This window comes from Poecilia reticulata, linkage group LG1 (assembly GCF_000633615.1).
Source record: "Poecilia reticulata strain Guanapo linkage group LG1, Guppy_female_1.0+MT, whole genome shotgun sequence".
Taxonomy (NCBI): domain Eukaryota; kingdom Metazoa; phylum Chordata; class Actinopteri; order Cyprinodontiformes; family Poeciliidae; genus Poecilia; species Poecilia reticulata.
This window is the reverse complement of record NC_024331.1, coordinates 17379245-17396970: the sequence shown is the minus strand read 5'-3', so window position 1 is coordinate 17396970 and position 17726 is coordinate 17379245. Positions and strand designations below refer to the sequence as shown.

At 42.6% G+C, this 17726-nt stretch overlaps 2 protein-coding genes across 6 annotated transcripts in view; one reads left to right on the top strand and one right to left on the bottom strand.

The window, feature by feature from the left end:
• LOC103463290 (insulin-like growth factor-binding protein 4) overlaps positions 1–2399 on the bottom strand; it is a 19769-nt gene extending 17370 nt beyond the window's left edge. The window contains exon 1 of one of the 2 annotated variants that reach the window (XM_008406556.2): positions 1425–2399. In XM_008406556.2, coding sequence (XP_008404778.1) covers positions 1425–1776 — 352 coding nt within the window. In that variant the 5' untranslated portion in view covers positions 1777–2399. The remainder of the gene's footprint in view (positions 1–1424) is intronic. The other variant, XM_008406547.2, reaches the window with a different exon arrangement.
• LOC103463304 (zinc finger protein Aiolos-like) overlaps positions 1–17726 on the top strand; it is a 33078-nt gene that overhangs the window by 10278 nt on the left and 5074 nt on the right. Inside the window, exons 2-8 of one of the 4 annotated variants that reach the window (XM_017304152.1) lie at positions 6482–6766; positions 7502–7604; positions 7914–8021; positions 11543–11923; positions 14862–15029; positions 15491–15607; positions 16363–16476. In XM_017304152.1, the coding sequence (XP_017159641.1) occupies positions 7553–7604; positions 7914–8021; positions 11543–11923; positions 14862–15029; positions 15491–15607; positions 16363–16476 (940 nt within the window). In that variant the 5' untranslated portion in view covers positions 6482–6766; positions 7502–7552. Of the gene's footprint in view, positions 1–6293; positions 6767–7501; positions 7605–7913; positions 8022–11542; positions 11924–14861; positions 15030–15490; positions 15608–16362; positions 16477–17726 lie in introns of those variants that run through there. The other 3 variants (XM_008406592.2, XM_008406567.2, XM_008406575.2) reach the window with 3 other exon arrangements.

Here is a 17726-nt window from a genome sequence, read left to right as displayed (position 1 = left end):
CCCACCCCCCCCCTAAAAAAAACAGACATGACTGCTCATTGGTTTGTTGCAACCTATATTCAGAACAGCTTAATTGTCAGCGCAACATCGAAGGGCAGCAGTGACATTCGGGTGTGGACTAATGAATGCTGAGACAAATGCATTCAGCTGCTTTTTTTTTTTTTCATTTTTTAATCAAACTCCAAAAAATCAGCTCCTTTCTTTTTTCTGACTACATGTAGTCATGCTAACCTATGCCGGTCATGCACAGAGAGAGCAGAAGGCTCTAATTTCAGCTCTGGCAGCCAAGGTGCCGATGAGCTCATCCTCATCAAGGAGCTGGAGGCAGTGGGCGATGCGCTCGAAGGCTCGTCGGGGCACACAGGAGGCGGGGTGGATCGGGTCAGGGGGAGCAGATGCTGCAGTTAGGATGCACCCCTTGGGAGCTTTCTATTGGCTGAGCCTCATCTACTTCTCTGGTGTTCTCAGAGGCCAGTAATGATCTGGGAGCTTGAGTTCAGCAGGAGCAATTGCAGTATAAGAAATGCAACAGCTCACATATCTTCAAAAACATTATTAGAACGATCGGATTTTCCTTTAAAGACACCAATAGTATATTTCCTCTCCAAAAAAAAAGTTGAGCTTATAAAACATCAATAATTATTCCTTCAACTGTGTAAAACTAGATGCAGACTTTTTTTTTTTTCATTTTCAGAAGAATACTATTACAAAGAGAAGTCGAGGGAGAGAAAAATAGAACCCAAATACCAGAAGAGCTTGATGGAGACATAAGGAGAAGAATTATTTGAAATCTGCAGCAGCAGCAGGAGGAACGGGAGGAAGGGGGATATCCATGAAAGAGCACCAAGTGAATTACTGATTGCAGAGAGCGCTAATAGCCCCATACTGGCCTCACTCCATTACAGACATTTCATACAGCAGCTTTTATTACCTCCTCCCATTACAAAGGCACACACATGGACTTACATTTACACCACGGCTATGGTGTACATCGGTGCCTGTGCCTGACAGCTCCCTGCAGGATCTCTTTAATCCACTCTTTCATTGAAACAGGTACAGCATAACTTCTTACACACAATGTCTGCCCCAGCCAACACCAAGACGCTCGCATGTCTTAAGCCTGCGCTGCACAGCGGGGCCCCTTTCACAGCGAGCAACCAGGAGACAGCAGAGGGACTGTGTGAGCTTGGCTGACAGGAAGCATGCTCTGCTTCACAGCTTAGCTGAGATTAGGGTGAACACGCAGGACCTTGTCGCAACCACTCCCCAGGTCAGGTAAGGCCAAGTGAGCAAAGAAGCAGGAATTTGACCTGGTCAACTGGGACCTGAAGGATTGTAATTGGACATTTCCTGAAAATCTTTCCTGTCATGAGCCTGCCTGGCAGAGGCAGAAAGGATGCATACTCAAATCTTTTTGCTCTTACCTGAGTTCTCCTCCACTTCCCTCTCGTCTGTACAGATGCCCTGGCCATGCATCAGGGAGTGCAGCGGCCTCTCCACACCCCGTGGTGGGTAGCATCGGAGGCCAGTGCCACATCGGGGCGAGTACACGCCACAGTGTGCCCCTTTAGGAAGAGCACAGGTGGGGCAGCAGCCACAGCCAGGCTCGCGCACTGTTTCTTCGCAACCCTCGGGCAGACGGCAACTGGCCAGCCTCTCTTCGGAGCACACTGAACAGCGGATGGCCTGGTCCGATAAACACAGTGCCGCCAGTGACAGGGCACCGAATGTCCACAGGCCCCAGCAGGTTGAAGCCACGCCACGTCCTCGCACCATGACAGCTCAGACACCTGCACGTAGTCCTTTGCCCTTTGTCAAGGATCCTCTCAGGTTCACCCCTCCCTTCTCTTGCTTTTTGATGACTTTTCTCTCTAACAGCAGACTTTAGACAGACAGAAGGTTTTAGAGGAACACTTTGTCCAGGAATCTTTTGATATGTCAGCCGGTTAGTGTTTCGACTGCAAGGACACAATACCTCGGCTGTATTACCGCTCTGTTCCTCTGGTTCAATTTCACAGTGCAGAAACTGGAGCCTGCCTTTTATCAGCTAGAGAATGTTCTGGTGATTAAAAAAAAATTCTTTTTGTTCAGATTGAAAGATATACAAGTGATTTCTTCAGGTGAATGTCATCCACCTTTTAAGGAAACGCCAAAAAATACCTAGTCAACAAGTGTCCAAATGCAAAGGTGGTCATCAAAAACGGAGTCACCACAGTTTCCACAGTTTCCTCCTCTGGTCAGTGAGCAACACGAAGGACCGTCTTCTGAGAATGTCTCAATGCGAGCCGCTCTCTTTGGACTTTATACTGGTCCGTGGACACGCCTCTCTCTCCAGACGCAGCAGAGAAAAGCCAGGCTGAAGCTCTCTCCTCTGTCTCCCTCTGTCTCTCCAAAGCTTTCTCACACTCTCAGACCTGCAAACTTGTGCACACTCCCCCTTGCTTGTCTTCTCTCAGTCCTGATTGCACAGAGGAAAACAGCTGAATCGCCTTCTCACTTGTTCTCACTCACTATCCACTCAGATTTGGTGTATTTTACATGACAGCCTCTTGTATTGATTTGCAGTCTGCAAAATGATACATTTGGTTCTGAAAAGAAGCAGGAACCCACCAGGTGCTCTCTTCTTTAATCAACCCCAAACATAGAAAATCCATGTACATATCTCTGGGGCTAATTATTGTTTAGCTAACAAAACAACCTCTGCTCACTCAACAAGGTCTTGGTGTGTTTTTATGGACTCCCCCCCTCCACTCCCTGCTTCATTATGTCAGTTCCCAGATCTCCTTTTCTCTCCCTTGCTGCTCACTGAGGTGGGCAGCTATAAAAGGCAAAGGGACACTCAAAACACCACTCTTCGTGATCCTGCCCTGCCCCCACCAGCCCTAAAAAAAAATAGCCCCCCACCCTTCAAGATTCTGTTTAAATAACACTGCACAGCAGGGACAGTTTATCATGTGTGTTTCTGATCATGAAAGACTGTACTTTGTTCTCGTTTGCCAGTGTGAACAGATATGCCCTCCGCCCAGCTTTTAATGGCTTTTATTGGTCGACATCTCACTTTTTTTTTCCCTGTTTTCCTTTGCTTTCATTTTGCCATGGAAACCCAGCATGCATTGTAATGCTTTTGTGAGCGTGCGTTCTTTCTGCTTTTCTTTTTTTCCAAGCTCGTGGCTGGTTGCCATAGACAGGCCATGGGCAGCAGCCAAACGTTCACAAGGCACCACTCAGGTGGGAATGGCGGCATGGCTTGTTACTGAAATCTCCTTGAGGGTTGCTTTATCCATGGCAGTGATTGCATGTTTGTTTACACAGGTCATTCTACACCGTGGCCAATCTTGTTGTTGAGTCGCACATTAACGAGAAAACATCTGTTGGCTTTTTAGAAATCTCCTTTATTAGGATGACTAACTTGTAAAACAGCAAACTAACCCAATAGGTAGTTAGCAAGCCCCCATTACATTCTGTGGCATTTATGAGGGGTGGGGGTAGCGAACAAAGGATGGGCTTCTTAAAGGTTAACAGTGGCTTGGCGGATGAAGGTCATATAAAGTGCCTTGTTAAATTATGTGTGCTCCTTGAACTCTTTAACATGTTACAACCACAAATGTCTATGTATTTTGAGCTTTTGTGTGAAGTTTAGTGGTGCATAATTGTGAAATGGTGCTAAAATGAAAAGTCTGGTGTGCTGAAAAGTGTAGTTTATCTACTCGGTCCCCTTTCCTCCGTTTTCCCTAAATAAAATCCATTGCGCCCAGTTGCTTTCAGAAGTCCTAAAATTGGAGCCCACATGTGTGTATGTAATCCACAGCTGTTCTGTGAGGGACTCTGGTCTTTGTACGAAGAATGAGAAACATCATGAAGGCCAAGGATTACAGCAGACAGCTGAGGGAAAAGTTTTGTGGGGAAGTTTAAAGTAGGGTTAGGTTACAGAACAATATTCCATGCTGAACATCTCGCAGAGCAATGTTAAAACCATCATCCCGAAATGGAAAGAGTATGGTAAAACTACAAACCTACCAACACATAGTTGTCCACCTAAAGGAGGCAGGTCAAGCCAAACATTGATCATAGATGCGTATAGTGGTAACTCTGGAGGAGCTGATTTGTTGACTCCATAAATATGGCCTCTATAGAGGAGTAGGGAAAAAGCCATTGTTGAAAGGAAACCATAAGGGGTCTTTACCTGATGAAGAATGTGTTTTTGTTAGATGACACCAATCCTTTTATTAATGCACGCAAAACAATAAGTGTGATAGAAAATTTACCACCCCGTACCACTCTGAACAAACTATTACACAAAACGGGGTGATAAGCAGAATGTTTCTATCACAAATGTGGAAATAAACTCATCAGAGGCACTGATTCAACCCTAAGTAGTCAGAGTCTGGCTTTTTGACTTGTTTCTGAGAACAGTCTGGATTGCTTTTTTTATAGACTGGAGAAAATCAAAAAATATTTGGAAAACTGATTCTTTTAAGCGCATCAGCTGTCAATGATAGTATGCAGTTTTAAAGGAAAGTACACTCTGACTCCTTTACAGAGAGAGCTTTTGTGAATCCTGCAAGTTATTATAACAATCACCTCAGGCTTCTCTTGTCAGATATGGTTCTTTGCTCACATGCTAACCAAAAATGAATCCTATCTCAGCTCTCTTGTAATGTGTTGCAGGCCTGACATAATGAGTGTTTTCCCACACAAAACAGAATTATAATAGACCAAAAAGTAAATCTAGGAATAAAATTAGAATTTCTTCACTTCATTTGATAATTTTCAGATATTATACTTTGATACAGGTTGTTTTAATAAGGTTTTTCTGACCATGTGAAGCAGATGTTTGTGACGAGATCAAAGTATTTTGGGGGGTGTGGTTTCTTTTGCATTTTATGGCTCCATTTTTTTTTGCTGAGAGTTGAAAAATTACAAGAACAGAAGGAGGGTGAGGGGATGGAGACAATAAAATGCGACATAGGACCAGATGTGAGGGGTGCACAGCGGGTTATGGTCGGCACGTTAAAGTTCAAAACGCCAAATGGGAATTTATCGGACACATCCTTGGCATTTGCTTTGATGGGGGAACAGTTTTAAAACCAAACTCAAGGATCCTTGTAAAAGGTTTGTTTTTTATGTAGTTTTATATAGTTTTTATATAGTTCTTTGGCAATTAATGTTTGGTGGTGAATCAGAAATTTGGTTAGCTATTACAAATGTGCCATTGCACACAAAACAGAATCAAAGGTATTACCTTAAAAGAGCAGAGATATAATGGAGCAAGGGAAGACTAGAAGGTAAGAAAAAAGTGCTCCCACATCACAAAGAGAATTCTTTTGGCTTCAATTCCACTGTAGTTGGAACTAAATGTTCACTGTAAAGTTATTTTCTTACTATGTTTCTTTGTGCCTTATTTTTTCTTGTTGCAGCATAGCAGAACATACTTTTTTACATTCCAGATGTGGGATATAAAAAGGATAAATTGAACTTCGGGGTAGGTGAGGATAAAAAAAAAAAAGATAAATTGCAGGTTTCATTCCAGATCCTCAAGAAGTGCTAGCGCCATTATCAGAACATTGTTAAAGATCTACCCAATATTATTGTGTCTTGTCAAAATAGCTCACGCCTTTTGTTTAAATTGATTGACTCGGTTCTGAATGCCCCACAACCTGTCTGCCTAGAAGCGTGTTCTGAAACATGTGATGACTTTATCGTAGAAAGGCTAGTTGCTGCAAGAGCCCTCATCTCAGCATCTGCTTGTGATCCGTCTTGTTTGATCCGCTGTCCATCTGTGTTTGATAAATTTGAACCAATGAGTCTGACCTTTATTTTTAAAGGATAGAGTTGAACATATGGGGTTCTCCTTGTGATCCTGCTCCGCTTCACTTCTTTAAGGAGGCTTCACCCAGCGTAGAGCAGATCATCCTCGCTACTCTAAACAGCAGTTTGCTGTCAGGCATTGTCCCTGCACCTTTTACGATGTGGTGCATCCTCTATTTTAGAAATCTGGCTCTGGCCAGATTGTTTTAGCAAATTTTAGTCCTATCTCCAAGCTGCATTTTGAAATTTTTATAGTCTTCCTTTCTCAGCCCATTTAAGGTGAAGACAATATTATGGAGGTTTTCCAGTCTGGTTTCAACACAGTAAACTACCTACTCCTCTATTTAGACCAGAATAAGTAGGTTAACACAACTTTGTTTTTGTTTTTTTATATGTATGTATTGTAGGCTTATTAAAAAAAGTGCCACAGGAGCCTGAGTATGACTGTGTGATATGGCTGAAAAACCTATAACATGATAAACATTTAATATTAGTCAATAGCAATAAATACTGATTTGTTCACTATGAAGTACAAGTAAATTGCTGTGAAAAGCAGTTCTCTGGTTTGGCCACAAGATGGAGTTATAGCTCCTTAAATCGAAACAAGTCTGTGACGGTGAGGACTGAGAAATTATGTCAAAAGCCTAATCCACTCTTTGTTTCCTTTTATTAGGATGTGGTGCGGCGGAGTCTTCACATCCAGGCCCAGCGGAAACGGCTGATAGGCTGAGTTTCACCCCGACTGCACTGGGCCGTCTGAGCTGCTCGCGCCGTTCTACTGGATGTGAAGTCTTTGTTGCTCCACCTTGTTCACAATGAGTTCCTGTTCCTTTAAGGGATCTCTCCAGCGTTCACCATAGTCACGCTGCGCAGGATCCATATTCAGAGAAAGTCCAGCGGTGGAGTAGGGAAATACCAGAGCAGCTTTCCTCTCCTCTGGGTGCTGAGCAACTGGAAGGTAAGATAGCTTCAGCAATATCCAAACCTCCGAGATGATAAGGTAGTGAGATGAATTGTTTTAAAGAAAAAAAAAAGTGGGTCCTAGCAGTAACTGCAACATGTGGACACACACTTCTCAATTTCATTTTGAGCTTGTGAGAACTATGAGAAGTAGCCTGTAACTTTTTGTATTTTTTTTTTTGTTGTTTTTCTTTACTATCATGTCTCATAGAGGCTTTCAAACTTGAGTTAACTTTCTCAACTCCTCTGTGACCTGTGAAGGTGTCTCTGCATCTTTAATTAGAAATGCGCAGTAGGATGGATGTTCATTTTCAAACTATGGCCACAAGAGTAGGAGGTTTCGGCTGCTGGAGTGGAAAGCTCTTTTACATTTGCTCCTGTGTACAAACCCAGCAGGAAATACGTGTGCAGAGAGAATATCTCGTCTTTCTCATAAGGCTAAATGTAGAGACAGGGTCGAGCAATCAACCGTGGGCTTTCACCCACTTTTATTTTTGTAAGCTTCTTTTTTATGCTGTCCAACCAACAGGAACAGTCAGAGACAAGTGTTGCTTCTATTTCTTCACAGGCTTCATTGAAATAGTCAGAATATCTTTTAATAGGGCTGTGAAATGTTATATTAAGCCTATATTAAAGCGGCAGGATGAATGTGGGGAACACATTTGCCCTTTCACATTGTCACCGCTCTGTGAACTCCTCTTCACAAACCTGGTTCTAAAATTGCCCGGCGCAGGAACCCAACTGGACCTGTGAAGTAAGACTTTCAAACTACCCGCATCTCGCCATGAACACAGACAAGCATCCTGAAGTCGCATCCCCAGAGGAGGACGAAATGGGTGAGTATCTCATTCCTGTTCTTAAATTTGAAAACATACGTGATCAGTCTGAGCTCGTCCCTCTGCAGAAACCGCCGTCTGACCTGAAGCACTGTTTCGAAAAGATCGAGACGTATTTGTGGAATTTGTGCAAGCTGCAAACATGATAAATGACTGTGTGTCTCTGCAGAGCATGCGAGGAAGATTTCTGTGTGTTAATTGCTAAAAGGGAATATTTGAACATTCATTTCTTGGTGCAAAAAGACTCTTTGACAGTTTTATTTTTAATTGACAAACTGATTACGAGAATTGATTTATGCGCCTGTTCAGAAGCTTGCAGCGCGGCTGCCGAGGTGAACGCGCAGGAGGAGGAAGAGCAGAAGGAAGACGCCTCTGTCACTGTGAATGGAATACACTCGGATGCTGTCATGGATGCACGTATGTGCACACACTCACACATATGCACAATTTACTTCTCAATGAATGAATTTGCAGTTCATCTAACATTTTAAGCAGCTTGCTAAAGAAAAAGTACAACTGCAAATACCAGAGAGCTAATGAAAGTACAGTATTTTTTTTTCTTTGTGGAAATGAAGTATTTGTTGGGATAATTAGTAGTTGGTTTACCTTTATTTATTTATCTAGGAGACTGAAAATCTCTTTTCCAAGATTATCATGGTCAAGATAGGCTGCAAGACTGTCCTAGAGAGAAATTAGAGAAATTGCTATGCATCTTTTTTTTTTTAAAGGTTTTATTGGCTCTTGTGGCTTTATTTGATATTGAATTGACAGGAAAGTGGGTAATGAGAGAAAGGGGAAGACATGCGGCTAAGGTCTCCAGGCCGGGAATTGAACCTGCGACAGCGGCGTTGAGGACCAAGGCCCCCCACACGTGGGCCGTGCTCAACCCCTTAACCACCACAGCTCCCCCTGCTTTAGATAATTTTGAAGCAAAACCTGAGAATTTTAAGACATGCAGGAATGGATAGTTAAACGGCTCTAATTTCTAATATTTACCATCAGACATATCGTCCTTTCACAGCTTCAAGTAGACTGAGATTATTATAGAACTACAGATTTTGGAGAAAAATATTGAAATTGATCATTAAATGGACAAGTGGAGCGACTACTACTTTTTAGAAAAGTGATTAATGCTTTATTTTTTTAGATATAGTAAAAAAAAAAAAAAAAGTAGTCTGGAAGAGAAAATGTAATCCAGCCCTACTCTCCAATTTCTGTCAGTATCCACAATTTTGTTTTAAGATTTCATTAATTCCCATGAAGTATAGAAACCAAACTTCAATTCCATTCATTTCCATTTTCATGAATCGATTTTTAGTGGGATGTTGAACTGTATCTCGTTTCCACTGCATGTTAATTAATTGGAACTGCTGCATTTGCCAGGGGGTCCCAGACTCTGTCTATTAACAGCAAGTAACCAATCGTAACAGTTTGTTCCAACTCCAAAAGTTTCTTAGCTTCAGTCCTCAGTGTTGAGAAGAGAACATTGTGTGCAGGCGGCGCTCCCTTCTTATTTCTGGTTGGCTGCCATCTAGCCGACCGGGTGCACTTCCTAAAGCCCCGCTCTGCGTTCTGCTGCACGGCCCTGCGGTTCACTGCTCTCAGAGACCCTGGACTCTATATTGGGTGTCACAGATCTCTGTGCTTGCAAAGTTTCCATAGCACCTCTGAGCGCTCTCCACAATACAAGGCGCTGCTCTTTAGCTCATCATCAGCCACCGCCAAGACCACAGTGTGGTTTCTGGATGGAACTGAGTAGCTCTCAGGGCTGGTTCACGCTTAGCAAGAGGCTAGGTGAGAGGTCCTGCAAGATGAACCTCAGGACTCTGCATGTCAGCAGCTGCGGTGCTGATAGCTGTGCATTCAGCAAGCGGATTCCTCTAAGCTGTCATGGTGAAGCACACAGTGCCTGTCAAAAGTATTCCTCAAAAGGTTTTCCACATTTTGTCAGAGGCCGATATAGTAAGAAGAGCATTCCTTCACTATATTTTACTCAAGTAAAAGTACAATGTAATCATGCAACAAATTACTGAAGAGTAAAACACTTTTGAAAAGGCTGCTCAAGTACTGATTAACTAATCGGACCATTTGATGTCATCAGACGGACAAAAAGAAGCCTATGTGACAAATTCTGGTGTTTTAAAGTCTAAAATGCAAAAAATGTTTAAGAAAATAACAAATTCGGACAGAAGAATCTGTCTTCCAAATCCAATTTGTTGAATATCGAACTTCTAAAACTAATACTGAAGCTTTATAACTGTGTTAGAACAATGTAAATAACTTCTAGTGAGCATTTTCTAGCCTGTTTTTCATTAAGTGACGTTTCTTGCAGTGGGTAGAGTAGCCAGAAGACTTACTCAAGTAAAAGTATTGATACTTTATAACAATACTTCTCAAATAAAAAGTAAACCTACGTCTAAAGGTTTTGTTTTTGTTTTTTTCACAAAAGCTACTCAAATTTAGCTGAGTAAATGTAAGTAGTTCTCTGCATTTTGTCATTTTACGAACACAGACCTCATTGGTTTTCATTGGGTTGTGTGTCTTTGTGTTCAACCATATTTATTCTGATACTCCTAAATATAATCTAGTGCCAACAATGTGCCTTCATAGCTGTCCACCAAATTGACCAGCTGGGTAAGGAGAGCACAGAACAATCTAGAGCCGTACGGTAACTCTGGAGGAGCTGCAGCGATCAACAGCTCAAGTGAAGATTTTGGCCTACATGCAAAACGATCTTGATCTAAATGGTAGAAAAGTAAAACTACACATCACATATGAATCATGGTTTTTGCAGCATCGTGCATTGACAATGGCTTAGCGAAGCATTGTCAGAGAATCCGGTCAGAGTTGATGGGAAGATGGATGGAGCCAAATACACGCCAGTCGTAGAAGAGAACCTGTTAGAGGCTGCAGAAAACCTGAGACTTGAGTTTCGCCTCTCAGCGGGGCAATGGCGAGAAGCGTGCAGCGAGAGCTACAGTAGAGTGGACTAGGTCAAAGCTTGTTTGTGTGTTGGAATGGCCCTGTCAAAGTCCAGAGCTTGATCCTACTTAGAACCGGAGGCAAAACTCGAAATGTCTTGCTTGGAGATGCTCACCTGACTGAGCTTGAGCTATTTTACAAAGAATAAGTAACAAAATCAGTCACCAGATGTGCAGCGCTGCTCGAGCATACCCCACAAGACATGAAACTTTGAGGTGGTTCTACACGCTGTCGACGGAGGAGGGCTGAATTCAAAATGCATGCAGCACTTTTCAAGTTTTTGGGTTGCAGACAAACATGCGTTTCCTTCCACTTTACAGTCATGAACTACTTTGTGCAAAACTATTACAAAACATCCCAATGACATTACATGCATTGGCGTTTTTAGTTCTGACATGAGAAAATGTGAAAGTGAAGGGAACTCTTTTGTAGGACACTGTATGTTGACATCCTGTGGCTATAAACAGGGTCCATAAAGAAAAAAAAAAAGAAAAAGCAGGTCATATTATTACTGGTGAGTGTGTGTGTGACAGTGCTGATGAACACACCGACTCCTTTAAAGCAAAGGGAACTGGTTTTGTCTGTGTGAGGCGTCTGCTGTGCTTTTCTCCTGTCCTGGTTCTACTTTCTGCGTATTCATAGGAAATGCTCTCCTCTTATCTCAGGCGCACATCTACTGAATCTCTTTGAGACACTAAACGTCGGCCCAAATTAAGCTCCCCACACTTTGGAGACGTGTCTGTGCTAATATCAAACTTTAAATATAAAAGTAGAAGTGAAGACGTGACTGTTTCGCATTCTGGATCCTCTAGCTTTTTTAGCTCCTTATTTGGAAGTGGGAAATGTTTTTACATGTTAGTTGTTCTCATATGGTTCAGTTTAAGTCTCTGCATGTGCGATTAGAAAGGTCTCTAAATGTTTGCCTTGCTTCTTTATTACTCCCGTGTTCTGTCTAGGCGTGATAAAAACCGAAGCCGAGGAGACGGACGATGCTGAGCACGCAGTGATTATGCCCAAAGAGGAAGCGGAGGGAGACAGCGAGGACGGGATGGAAGAAGGCGTTGACGAGGACAGGACAGAGGAGGATGACGAGCAGAGGGACGAGGATGGCATGAATGAGCCGCAGGACCTGTCACTGGTCGACTACTCGCGCTACGAAGCGGCATCCCTGCCAGACGGCCAAACGACAGGTGCGTTGGATGAGGCTGCAGACGGGGGCTACGCGCCCGGATCCACGGCACCCCGCATTCCGACACAGGGGAAACTCAGCTGCGACATCTGCGGTCTCTCCTGCATCAGCATTAATGTGCTGCTAGTGCACAAGCGCAGCCACACTGGTAAGCACCAAAAACAAAAAAAAAACAAAAATCATATAACAGCAGTTGACCTGAAACAAACAGCTGCACGATCATCTATCTGATACCAACAGACTCGTCTCTTATTGATGGGGTCAGTGCATTTGTTCTGCGTACATTTGGCACGTCACTGCCACCTAATCGGCAGGCGGGATCTGATTGTGAAATATCTTCCATTGTAGTTCACTGACGAGCACAGAACAGCTAACTGTTTGATTTGATGACATTGACAGATAAGTGTTCAGATGAGCATGCAAAGAGCGTAGATGCAGGATGGAAAAAAGTCAAAATTTTGGACTCGAAGCAAAACTTGACGTCTTTTCCTCACTGAGACGCACGTTTGACGGGAGCAAGTCACAAACGTCATAAAAACACCGGCGTCCCGCGGTTGCCCAGATGGTATGCCACCTATTTGCTGACGGTTAACACTTTTTTAGACCTCCATTACTAGTTCTTGTTTGTTTTCTTGTTTCCTTTTATAGGTTTTGTAAACTAAACCAGACTTCAGGAAAGTCTTAATGATGAAAGTATCCCAGGGTCCCACGCAGATTTAAGATGTTCCCAAATAGTTTCTTTTTAAGATATTTTTGCAAAACGCTGAATTTTATGGATTTCAAATATAAGTTCATATCAATTCCAGATAAGCAGGAAAGGAACTGGAAAATGGCTCCGTATTGGATGCAACAGGTCTCCAGTGGGTTCCACATAAATTGCCCCTGTAACTGTGATTGCAGGTAAATCCTGGCTAGAAAGTGGGGCCATATGGGCCCCAAGTGAGTTGTCATGTGAACCGAATTTTTTAACACTAATTTGAGACCCCCACAAAGGCGTACGCATGGCTACAGTTTTACTGATATTTGCTGTCCCGCACGAGAAGCCCATTGTGACCCCAGGGCTAAGTAATGCTAGGAATGGGTAATTATTGTTTTGTTTTTAATTGTGTGGGGGGGAGATGTGATGAGAACTGTAATTTATGGGGATGATGATAAACTCTGACATTTGGAACCCCAGAAACTGACTTTGATGTTTGAGAGCATCATTTGAAATTCCAGCTAAATGCAGCTTTTCTGGGCTGTTTAGCAGTAAAGGCCTCAATGATGGCATAAGCGATGAGCAATATTTGTTTATGGGGCTCTAAATGTGTTCAATAACGCTACTAAAAAGACCAGAAACACTTGGTCTTGTGGCCTTTATTTGCAGTGTTCATACAGGAAATTGGCAGCGAGAGAAAGGGGAACACATGCAGCTCAAGTCAGTAATGGAGCCTCATACTGCTAGGTTGAGGAGTAATAGCCTGTGGATACGGGGCACCTGCTCTACTGTTCTGCAACGCACCACCCAGAAACATTTATTTTTAGGGTGGTAGACATTTATTTGCTTTTGTGAAGCAGCCTCTTAACGTTATTAACGACTTAATGAGCAGAATAACTGCATTAAAGATTCCATGTTTTGCTTTAAAAAAAAAAAAAGAATCCAGTGAGAGCATTTTAGATTTTCAAATGGAGCCGGAGCAACGACGCGTCCAGATTCCAAAAATAGTGGAACGGCTTTGAGTTTCTTCGTCTGTGAAACATGCACGTAATAAGAGCTGACTACTGTGGTGGAGTTTTCATTGTAAACAAATCTCGTAGCAATTTCTAGTACACCACAAAACCTGAAAATTCGGTGTGGAATTTTGAAATAGAAAATGTGTGGGAACCTTCATCATCAAGTTTTGTCACTTATTACCCATCACTACTACAGAACTAAACCTCCAAACGCCTCAGCTGGGTTACCGGTACAGTTGAGTTCAAATGATTCATACTTCTAGTAGATTTACATTTTTTTTTTTTTTTCATTCAACCAAAAGGTTTCTGTCTGATTGTAAATGACAGACATTTCACACCAAAAAAATAAAGACAATCTAAAAGGGACATACTTTTCTGTTTCATTTACATTTTTACAAATAAATAAATAAATAAATGGCGTGATTAAAATTATGCACACCTTTCTAAATTGTCAGTGGAAAATATTTTATTGGCATTAAACCCTTCTTAAAATAGTTTTTGCCCACGTCTGTTGGTTTTTTGACTATTTATTTTTGGTAATAAGCCTATTTGATTAGAGGTTTTTAATCAAATGGCCTGCTTGCCATTACCCTAATCTTTAGCTAGCTTCACAAATTATCAGATTCAAGTCATGACTCTGGGTTGGTCGCTGCAAAGCATCAATCCTGCCTCCAGTCTGAGGAAACACGCTGTTCAACATGCTGCCCAACCACTGCTTTGTTTTTGGGGCATTTCAGTGAATGCATTGCAGTATCACGGTTAGAACGTGCTGTATTGTATCATGTCTTTTTTTTTTTTTTCTGTACTGATGGAGACACTTCTAGAAATGATGGGGGAACTTTTCTAAAAATAACAAATGTAACGATGAGGTGGAAAAACCTTGTAGACAATGCACACCTTTCAAAGAGTACATTCTAGTTGAGACGCTACCAGACGGCCAAACTGGCTTTAGTCCCCGTCAGCTGGACTCGTGGGGGAACATGTGACACATTACACCGCATTCAGCAGAGGCTGTTTTCACCATCTTTCGCACAACTTGCTTGGTGGTCTGAGTCGTGAGAACGTCTTCTCTCAACAATCAGTGGATGTTGCTTTGTTCCCCTTTCAAAAGATGGTGAATGATTCTGTGTTTTGCAATTCACTGTAATAATGGGAAACTACATAGTAATTGCAAAAAAATAGAAATGCATTATATATATATGTGTGTGTATGAATATATATGTATATATATCAATGCCGTGACCAACAAGCCAATAGAAGCAGCAAATATGCAAGAAGTTTCTTCTGCAATTTAATGAGTTAAACCATGTGGGTTTCTTTTTTTTCTTCCTCTCCTCTGAGTGTTATTTTTATTTTTTGTTTTTGTTTCTCAGGTGAGAGGCCATTCCACTGCACTCAGTGTGGGGCCTCCTTCACCCAGAAGGGAAACCTGCTTCGCCACATCAAACTGCACTCCGGAGAGAAGCCTTTCAAATGCCCGATGTGCAGCTACGCCTGCCGACGACGCGACGCTCTCAGCGGGCACCTGCGCACCCATTCTGGTAGCAGCCAGCCACATGCATGCGTTCTTAATCACTCAGCACGCACACACGGCGTCAAAGCCGCCCATATATCGTATGCACCTGCGAACAGTGCCATGTCAGTTACTCCTTTGAGTCTAGTCTCTCTCTCCCTTTTGAATCTCGGCTCGTGAGGGTTTGCGGGAGGGCTCTTGGCTTTTCCAGTAACAGCTCCGCTGTGCGTTCTTGCAAACAACACACATCGCATTATGATATCTTTTACTCAATCGCCTCTGGAAACTTACTCATTCACTTTCAGGTCACGTGTTTTGTTTTGTTTTTTTTTTCTTTACCTGCCGTCGGTCTCAAAACAAAAAAAAAAGGCACAAAGAAACACCTCATCAGTTTTGAGCGAAACTGCACACTTTGTGAAATCATAAGTGCTGTGCCAGTTTTCATGCCGTCAATGTTTTTTGGTGATTAACTGAAACTCTTGCTCGCAGTAGAGAAGCCCTTCAAGTGCAACCACTGCAGTCGCAGCTACAAGCAGCGGAGCTCCCTCGACGAGCACAGGGAGAGGTGCCATGTGTACATTCAGAGCAAAGGTCCCGCCGAGAGAGGTGAGCAGCCGTCACACTCTCTGAAAACATCTCCGAAACTTCACACATGCAGCTGCTGCAGCCATCAAGTCCACTAAAACACGTTGTTGCCTTTTTTTTTTTTTTGCGTTCGTTCGTGAGCGTACACAGCGGGCGTGCAGTTAAAAAGCCAGCAGATCCTGTTTTTATGGCCTCATTAAATTAATGAACTTATAGCTGGTGCCCCATGATTACTGACTAAATAGGTTATGGCTGCTGTGGTGTGATGGCTCAGTGCAGCGGAGACCGCTTCTCATGTCTGTATCAGCAAAGGGGAAACCAAATAGGGCAAACTTTTGAGCCCGGGCCGGCCCAGCGTAGGCACGCTCACGTAAGACGTCGGCCCCCGCTGCCGACTGCGCCTTATTGTACCAGCAGGACAGTTGCACGATTGCAACACACAAGAAGGCGCACTGTTTCTGTGGTCACCGAATGTCGTAAGTTTTGCTTGATAGTGCTGTAGTGGTGAGGAAGTACATCCTCATCCTGTGGTCTCTCCTCCTTCACTGATGAGGTAAAGAGAAAAAAAAATAAAGAAAAAAAAAAAACCAGGAAGTGAGGTCAGAGGAGCGTCTAATGCCAAATTAATGAGTTGTTCCTCCTCGTTGGTTTATTTATTTATTTGCGCTTCATTTTATGAAGAGCAGTGGCTCGGCAACAGGTCTTTGTTTCCTTGACGTTGCTGTCGTCTTTCTTACTCTCTTTTTGTTTTCTGTCTTTGTCTTTTTGTGGTCAAGCAGAGGACAGCCACACAGCCAGGTCTCAGATGGGCTCAGAGCGCGCGCTGCTTCTCGACAGGCTCGCCAGCAACGTTGCCAAGCGGAAAAGTTCAATGCCACAGAAGTTCACTGGTAAGAGCAAGCACAGTGGCGTACCTCAAACTGCAAAAAGGGCGTACTTTTGTACAGCAACCTTATTTAACATGCTGTGTTCTTATGTTTGTGTTTTTAAATGAAATTACACCAGTTTTCAAACTAGCTTTTGCTGCAATTGCTGCTGTTGTTTTCGACATGTTAACAGTGCCTTGCAAAAAGTCTTGACACCCCCTGAACTTTTCTGCTTTTTTTTTTTGGTAACATTAAAACTACACACTTCAGTGTGTTTATTTGGAATTTGATGTGACAGACCAACAAAAATTAGAACACAATTATATTTTTGCTTTGATCTCAATCACTCCATTGTAGCTCCTGGTTCATTTCCATAACAATTTTCCCAGAATTGCCTTGTATTTAATTCCATGCATTTCTTCTATCTAAAGAAAAGCACTTCCCAGGGTTTGATGCTGTCACCAACATCTTTTGTATGTAGGTCAAAAATTTAGTTTTGGTGATATCCTCTTCTCCTACCTGAGCTGCGGAGTAACTGGTGCCTCTTGGCCTCTGCTCTGAAATAAAATCTTCTCCTTGCCCAGCCTATCGACTTTAAGTGACCCCCCCTGTCTTGGCAGAAAATAATCGAGCTGCACTCATTTTAATATACGATTCATATAATAAATTGATCACTTTATGATGCTAAAAACTTGGCATGTTATGTCTTAATGTGTCCCTGTTCCAAACCTTATCCCAGAGCTTTGTGCTGTGTTCCCTGGTCTTGGTCAGGCTGTTCCTTCATTAACGCTAAAACCGTGGCTCCCCTTGGGAATGATGTGTTCAGAATAATGAGGCCAAAAGGTTCTCTTCTAATGGCGCATATTTATGGTGTCGTCCGTAAAATAACATGACTTTAAACTTCTCCACAGTCTGACGAGGCTGTTTATTCTCTAATGTTCTCTAATAAACCTTTGAGGTTTTCGTAGAACAGCTGGAGTCATACTGAGATTAAATTACACACAGGTGGAGTTTATGTACTGATGAGGTGCAGGAAATGGTCAGACTGGATTCTATTTAGGGGTAGCAGATGAAAGGGGGCAGAGAGCATATCACAACTTTCTTTGGTTCTTTTCATTATAGAAAGTATGTCTAAAAATCGTGCATCGTTTCCATTTGAATCGACAATTATAAGCTAATTTGTTTTGGTCTGTCACATACGATCCTGGTGAAATCAACTAAAGTGTGTGTATGTAACCTTTTGCAAGGCACTTCATGTGTTAAGTTGCATCCCA